Genomic DNA, 8004 nt, shown 5'->3' on the forward strand with positions numbered 1-8004 from the left:
GCCCGAAGGAGATGGTGGTGCTCCTCCACCGTTGGTGGGGCGCCGCTTTCGGTGCCCCTGGCTTCACCGAGAAAACCTCCCGGCGAAGAGTCTTGACGTCTCTCCTGGAGACGAGCTCCGAGCTACCGCAATACATGACGTACAGTTTCTTGCACCGCTCGTCACCCCCGGACTCGGAGTCGGACGGGGCGTAGAGGCCCTTAAGGTCCTTCATTGGGGTTTGGTACCCCAACTCCTTCTCCGCCGCAGTAGCGACGGCGTCGGAGACCTTCTCTTTGCTGGATCGCCTCGGCGGAGAGGAGTCATCCTTGGAGGCCTGCTCGCGCCTCTTGCTGACGCGCTCCGCTAGCTTCAGGATCTCACGACATTCGGAGGCGCTGTGACGGGCTCCAGGATGAACAGGGCATGACCCAGGGTCGCCACGCTATTGGCGCGGACGTTTGTCGTGCGTGTTCTGGCCCCCGGCCGCTGCCGCAACAGCGACCGGAGCTCCAGTCTGCGGCTTGTTTGCACCGTGATTCTTCTTGTTCTTCTTCTTGCTGCCGCCAGGGGCAGCGACACTGGAGCCCCCCGTCTGGGTGGGCCCTCCTTGAGGGGCAGAGTGCCATGCACGGCCCTCAGCAGCCCTGGCGCACTTGTCCGCCAAGGCAAATAAGGTGGTGACTGTTTCCACCTGATGGGTCGCCAGCTTCGCCAACATCTTCTCGTCACGGACCCCCTGTCGGAAAGCCGTGATAATAGATGCATCGGAAATACATGGAATGGTTCCACGTACCTTGGTGAAGCGGGAAATGAAGGCCCGGAGGGTTTCCCCGGGTTGCTGCCTCACAGCATGGAGGTGGGCCTCCACACCGTGATGTTGGTACGCGCTGGTGAAGTTCGCCGAGAACAGCACGCAGAGTTCTCCCCAGGATTGGATGGATCCTAGGGTGAGATTCATGAGCCAAGTCCGAGCTGACTCGGTCAAGGCTACATGGAAGTAACTTGCCATTATGACATCGTTACCCCCAGCCGCCGTGATGGCGGTGATGTAGACCTGCAGGAATTCTGATGTGTTGGTAGATCCGTCGTACTTTTCCGGCAGGTGGGGCCGAAACTTGGATGGCCAGGCCACCGCTCGGAGGTGGTCTGCGAGCGCTACGCAGCCCACCCCAGCCACCGGGGCCTGGACGTGTCCCTACGGCTTCGGTACTGCCGCGTCGAGCTCGGCGTCAAGGTTCCGACCCTCGATGTTGAGCCAGCACTCACGCGCCCGCTCCATGGTGACGCGGGCGTCCTCTCCTGCACTCCTGCGGTTGAGTTCTGCCCACAGATCTTCGGTCCGGGCACTCCTCACTGTTGGAGAGTGCACAGAGCCGGATGCGCCGCCCTGACGGCGACGCTGCCTGGACGCAGATCCCCCTGCCGAGCCTGGGGTGACCTGTGCCAAGTTGAGGAACCTGTCGACGTCGTCACGCCATTGCCTCAGCACATCGGGCGAGGCTGCCGGATCCAACGGGTTGCGGAGCAGCTCCCTGGCCGCCACCAACGGCACGTTTGGTGCGGGCTGCGTTGCGACCATGGAGGCCTGCTCTGCAGCACGCTGCAGCGCAACGTGCACCACAACCCTCGATGGAAGACGGCGAGAGGCTTGCGGCGCAGATGATGCCACTTCCTCCCCCATCGGGTGGTCATGGTGCTCGACTACGCGTGGCATTGTGATCTCGAGCCTTCGATCAAGCGCAAACCAAACTGACCCCTATCTGGCGCGCCAAATGTCGGAGGATTTCTCCAGCCGGGTGGCGGAGTGCACCCGCCTAATCCTAGCTTAGGATGAGTTTGGGGGTAGTCAAAAAATGCTCGATCTAGAGGCGTATGAACACGAGTGGCACACACAGGTTTAGAGTGGTTCAGGCCGCCTGAGCGTAATACCCTACGCCCACTGTGTGATGTATTGCTTGTAAGTTTGGAGGAGGAACTCCTGACCCTGCGTGAGTGTGAACTCTTGTGTGTGTGAATCCCTGTGTCCGTGTTCTAACGTGCGCGCTCTCCCTTTTATAGGCTCAAGGGGAGCGCGTACACTGAGCGGAGCCCCGACAGGTGGACCCGGCGACATATTAAATAACGTACACGTTGGAGCCTTAAATGCCTCAGATCCGGAGATCTTCCTCGTCGATCTCTTTGCGTATCCTCCGTCTGGATATGATCTTGTACCGTCTTGCTAGCATAGGGTCTATTGCCGCTGACATACGTAGAGGGAGTCGTGTTGTCAATGTAGAGTCAGCTCCCGCTGATAGGCGAAGGGGCTATATTGACCTGCCGTGATGTAGCCTTTGCGCACTGTAGCAGCGCACGTTGTGGCCTTCCTGCACCAGGTCATAATAACCTTTCGCCCACGCGCGCGGCGCTGTGATGTGACGCACCGCCTCGGTATCTGGCGGGCTTACCGTGGTGTCACCCATACCTGCCCAACGTGTCAGAGGGCAGCCCATGCTCTGCCTTGGGTACACACACCCCAACTACCCGCATTTAATGCGCTAGTTGGGATGGCTTCTCGCAGAAGGCTGGAATCCACCGGACACGTGGCGGTGCTGGTTTAGCGGCTGCTTCGTTAGGTGCACGTGGCGGCACCGGACCCCCTCTCAGGTGGGATGGGAGGTCCGGACCCCCCTGGCTGGCCTAGGCGCTTAGGCCTCCTTGGGGTCCGACTTTCACACGTGGGGGCCCAAGACCTTCCCGCGGTGGTCCGAGCCCGTGGTAGCTGTTCCTGAGCACTTCGTCCTTGCGGGCACGTGGAGGCACCGTACCCGCTAGTATGTGGGGGGAAGTCCGAAGACCGTTCCCCCAGTTGTCAGGCCCGAGACTTACGCCCTGTTGCCCAGAAGCTTAGTGCGAGATTACGGATAACCTCGCACCCCTCAGGTTGGATACACTAGTAGGAGGTACTCCTGTCTGTATGTACCGGCACATACCTTCATCATCTTCATCATCTGAGAGGTACCCTTTAAGCCAATCTTTTGTCTATATGTACCGGCACATACCTTCATCATCTGAGAGGTATCCTTTAAGCCAATCTTTTGCACATATTACTGCTTCCACCGTCTCTGAACTTAGAGAACTAGGGTATTTGTTAATTACCATGCCTGGAGTACTATATGTTCATTCAGAGGCCACAGTTGATAATGGAATGGCCAAAAAGTTACGAGCCATCTTTGCCAGTATAGGATTTCTTTTCTACCATTTGAGCGCATCAAATTCTTCACTCTCCCTTAAAGAAACCAATGAATCATCTAGATAAGTCTCAGCTTCTGACCTTCTTCAGCGACGAGGTCTGGTTCTCTTCTCGAACAAAGCAAATTCCAGCCCCAGCTTACGTTTTCCAGAAACCAAAGACAACATACTTGTAGAACCACTGACTTTGGGAGATGATGAAATGTTACTTTGGGAACTCCTTTATAGCATGTTTTCGTAATGAGAATAATATGCACTGAACCAGATAAGAGCATAGTTTGCTTTTCTATCAGCTACTTCTTCTCCGTACACTCTCATGAGACAGTACTTCAAAAAGGTTAATTTGTACCATGGGTCCAGCAAAGATGCTATCAAAAGGATTTTGTTAGGTTCATCCTAGTATTTATCAAACTTTGACTTCATATCATCACACAGCAACTTCAAGAATTTATCACTTCTATTTTTTCATAAAGTGGTAGTTCCCTTATCCCCCCAACCTCTTCAACATACCTGTGAGCACTGGGAGTGTTATGTTGGGAGTATTATGTTGTGAGAAGACTTTTGTTGTATCAAAGAAATGTTTCAAAAATCTGCACACTCTTTCTGTCAGGTTCCACTATTCAAGGTTGGGTCCTTGAATGTTTTGCAGATTAGCATAGTGAGTCAAGGCATCCTTATACTCAAGAGCTTCCTCGAGCATGTCATATGTAGAATTCCATCTCGTAGAAGCATCTAAATTGAAGCCCTTCTTAGGTCTTAAGATTAAACTATTGTGGGATGGTATTGAAAATTTGCAACCGGGAGCTGGATGATGAAATATGTTTAATGACATCCTTGACAGGCTCAACGACACTCCATATGGTTTCCATCCCATCTTGGACAACCAAGTTCAATATGTGAGCCGTGCACCTGACATGAAGATCACCCCTAGGTCCGTCGGTTCCCTTCTCTAATCCAATAAGATTTGGATTATTCCCTATTTTTTATCCAACATAATCCAACCCTATTAGATCCAAAGCAAATGGATATCCATATCCAACTAGATCCAAGTCCATTGAAGTCCAAGTGTCAAAGTCCAATTGGATTTGGATTTGACCTAATCCATTCCTAGGAGTATCGTTAACCTTGCAATCAAGCAACAGGGATGTGCCACAGTTGCAGCTTGCGCTTGTGCATTCCAATTTGTCAGTATGTAAAGCTATCGCCATACCAGAACGGGATAAAAAAAAACCCTACTCCGAAACAGCACCAATTAGTTATGTTAGCTAGAGAACCGCATATCCCCTCTCAGAAAATGCACGGAGAATGGCTGCTTACAAGCACAAAATATCCAGAACATTCGAGCCAGCAGGGAGATAGTGCCAATCGACCCAACAGTCGCAACTGTACTTCTGCCGATTCTGCAGCTAATAAACAAGTAGCCATGTTATGAAACAACCAAGTAAAACCAAGCATACACACCTAGATCAAGTAATAAGATTCTCCACATACCTAATAGCTTTCGCTTCCTTACGGAAAATAGCGTCATTTCATTACTTGTCGTCACCTCTCCTTGAGCTAGCCTAGACAGCTTCTCAGCAGATAGGTTCAATGGAGTAACCTTAGTTAATTATGGTTCAGTTTTACTGTTTCCATGGCCACCCTCCCCACCACCACCAACTCGACCTACAACCGCAGGAAGGAAAGGAAAAGGGGAATATTCAGGCATATGAATCAAAATATAACCCAGTGATTAGTCATGGAAAGAAAAAGTAGAATTATGCATAAATAAACATAACTTCATCAACCCATATGGAAAAAATGCCATATAGCTACCACAGAAATAACACCACATCCAACATCAACAAGAGATAAACTAAACTACAATGCAGCACCAATCTCAGGTATATCATTCAGATGTGACTTGAAGCAATACTATATATTAACTCACAGTAGAAGGCATGGAAAATAAGATAATTAACCTAATATAATTTGTTTATTTGCGTTCTATAAGATGAAGTTAATTCTAGCATAAGATTAGTAACCTAAAAGGCCTGATTTTGTAACTAAGCTTATGGATATGTCAATGCGGAAACGAATAGATACTGGAGCAAACTTCTATTGAGCCCTTCACCTGCTGCTCTATTATGAATAAACCATATAAAACCAAACACCATCTTGTTTCTCCCTTGTCTTGGACAAAGATAGTTAAATAAAACTAAGCAACAAAAGGATTACCATCTCACTCCTTGCATACTCATGATGACATGATATGATATTACTCGGTAATCAATACTACATAGCTTATAAATGACAAAACAACAAATCATACTATGTTTTAGTTCAAATATACCAACTGCATATACTTCCTAAAAGACTAAACTGAACTGAAATATAATATAAAAGGATTGTAATTCCTAATTCATAATAGTCTGAGCACTCAGTCAGAAAACTGTAAAAATAATTTGCAATGACCATCACTATTGCACCAGTTAAATCTTCTTTTCGTTCTAGAACTCAAGAGACTAACAGAGGTGGATACAGAATCCAGCCTCAAGGCACTGCAACGGTGCAGCCTAAGCCTGTGAGTTGCACAGACCCAATCTGAATGAAGTGTGATCCTTCAAACCTCTTGCTGCTCTCTGAGGTGTCATTTATAGAATGGTTAAAATGTTTTCTTATAGTTTGACCTCATCTGCTGTTGCTTATTTATTATTTTCAAACTTCGAATGGAATCAGTTAGTAATTTTCAAAGAACTAGCGTACCAACATTTCCAGAGACAGACAAGGATGTCATAAGCATAAAGTTTCCAATTTTATTAGTTCACTCTTAATATTTCATCCAATCGACAAAGTTGATAGTATGTTTTTATCTGCAATTATTTTTGTTTTCAGGAAAATCAAATGAGTGTTAAACAACATTAATATATAAACTAGGGGAACATGATAAATAACACTCCATTATCCTGGCTGTTTAGTAGCAGCAAATTTTGATTTTGCTTCCATCAAGTTACTTCTGTCAGCAGGAAGATCAAGATGACATGACAAAGGAGACTAGAAAACAAATAGACATTAACTGCAATACTGATATGCCCCTTCCATCACCTAATGCTGACCTTATTCTTCTGCAAATTTGCGGCAAGGTTCGCCATGTTGTACAATAGCACATATCTTGGTGTGACATCCATTGATGTGTGATTAAACTCCATGCCAAATATTGTGCAGTGCATATACCCATTTAAACTTTAAAGATAAACCATGCTTCAAGCAAAGTAAATTGATGTTAATTGTTCATACCTGCGACAAAAGAGCTTGAGTAAGGACAAACAATCTCCAGGAGGTCAGCATCAGAGACCTTCTTGAGCTGCACAGCCACAGCGTCGAGGGAGAGCATACAAATTCCCAATATCGTTCTTAGAAATGCGAAATCGCCACCCTCATCAACCCCAAGTATCTTGATAGGCGGCACAAGCATGATCCGAGGAATCACCCCTGGCGGCGGAGCGAACACGCTAAGGTCAATTGCAGTGCACAGCACCCAATTCGCATTGCCATCACGGTCGGCCTCTCGCGCCCACAGATGCAGGCTGTACTGCTTCACGTCAGCGAGGCCCAGCACGCCGGCCTCAGCCTCCATGAACTGGATGTTCCACAGGTAAAGGCTCTGCGCGTGCGGCGGCGGCTCCACCGAGGCAAAACTCTCTTTGCCCAGATGGAGCTCGAGGATGCCACCCTCGTCAAGAAACCAGTACACCGCGTCCCTGACCAGCGCGCTGGGCTTGTCGCAGACGTCGTCGCAAGGCGTCTCCGCCGTAATCAACCTGCACCAGGCGCTAGTCTCCGACGGGTAGACGCAGGCGGACGCGCGGCCGTTGCCGGTGAAGACGAAGGCCACGAGGAAGGAGCCCTCGCGGCGGCCCAGGCCGACCGGGTCGCCAAGAACGGTGGCATTGCATGCCTTGACGTGGCTTCCGAGCCGGCTGAGGCGGACGCAGCGGCGGTGGCCGGTGATGGGGTCCCAGACGAGGAGCTGGAGCCAGCCGGGTCGACTGCGGAGGAGCGCGCGGCCGTGGCGGCAGCTGAGGAGGACCCAGCCAGTGGCGTCAGGGAGTGCGAAGCCCGCGGCGGGGACGCGGTCCGGGGCCTCTCCGACGGGGACGAAGCAGCCACTGCGCTGGGAGATGCGGAAGAGGCCGAGCACGGGTGGTGTTCGGTGGAATGCGCGGGAGCGGTGGAGGAAACCCGGGTCGCGGAGCAGGATACGCCAGCGCGTACAGACGAGGGAGGGGCGGAGGAGGCAGGTCGGGTAGAGGCCGAGCACGGGTGGTGTTCGGTGGAATGCGCGGGAGCGGTGGAGGAAACCCGGGTCGCGGAGCAGGATACGCCAGCGCGTACAGACGAGGGAGGGGCGGAGGAGGCAGGTCGGGTGCGGCGGGAGGCGGAGGAGGGTCTCGGAGAGGAGGTCGTCGTCGTCCAGCGGCAGCGGTGGCGGCGGCGGCGGCGGCACGTGCACTCGCCGCCGCGGCCTGGAGATCATGCTTCCCAGCGCGCTGCCGGATGGGGGATTGGTTTGGTGGGTGCGTCCGAAGCAACACACACCCACTACCCCTCACCAGTGTCACTGCGTTGGGGTTTTGGAGTGCGAAGTTAGCGTGTGGCTGGCTTGTGGGCCTGCGCTTATTTATTTTCTTATTGTATCTGTATGTTCTTTTGTATTTTTCAGCCTGTTCATATGAGTTTCAACCTGAGGTTTGACCGTTTGACTGCAGAAATGTATGTCTGTCAAAAACTGGAAATTGAACATAGGCCCTTATT

General features: G+C 50.9%; 1 protein-coding gene across 2 annotated transcripts; it reads right to left on the reverse strand.

Moving 5' to 3' along the window:
* Positions 1 to 4264: 4264 nt before the first annotated feature.
* LOC112876972 lies at positions 4265 to 7747 on the reverse strand. Of its 2 annotated transcripts, none has more exons than XM_025941163.1 (3): positions 6487 to 7747; positions 4702 to 4875; positions 4265 to 4610 (listed from the first exon to the last, which is right to left on the reverse strand). In XM_025941163.1, the coding sequence occupies exons 1-2, from the start codon at positions 7724 to 7726 to the stop codon at positions 4820 to 4822; spliced, it is 1296 nt and encodes a 431-aa protein (XP_025796948.1). In that variant the 5' UTR covers positions 7727 to 7747; the 3' UTR covers positions 4265 to 4610; positions 4702 to 4819. The 2 variants fall into 2 exon arrangements, with proteins under 2 accessions (XP_025796948.1, XP_025796947.1); XM_025941162.1 differs by having other exon boundaries at positions 4265 to 4616.
* Between the last annotated feature and the right edge of the window lie 257 nt (positions 7748 to 8004).

The sequence above is a fragment of the Panicum hallii genome, chromosome 9 (genome assembly GCF_002211085.1).
Source record: "Panicum hallii strain FIL2 chromosome 9, PHallii_v3.1, whole genome shotgun sequence".
Lineage (NCBI taxonomy): Eukaryota > Viridiplantae > Streptophyta > Magnoliopsida > Poales > Poaceae > Panicum > Panicum hallii.

Bases quoted from the DNA above. Each gene is read 5' to 3' on its own strand.
- LOC112876972 (XM_025941163.1), bottom strand. From the start codon at position 7,726: ATGATCTCCAGGCCGCGGCGGCGAGTGCACGTGCCGCCGCCGCCGCCG. The intron at 4,876-6,486 runs GTATGAACAATT...CTGCGGTTGTAG, and splicing joins CTCAAGCTCTTTTGTCGCAG to GTCGAGTTGGTGGTGGTGGG.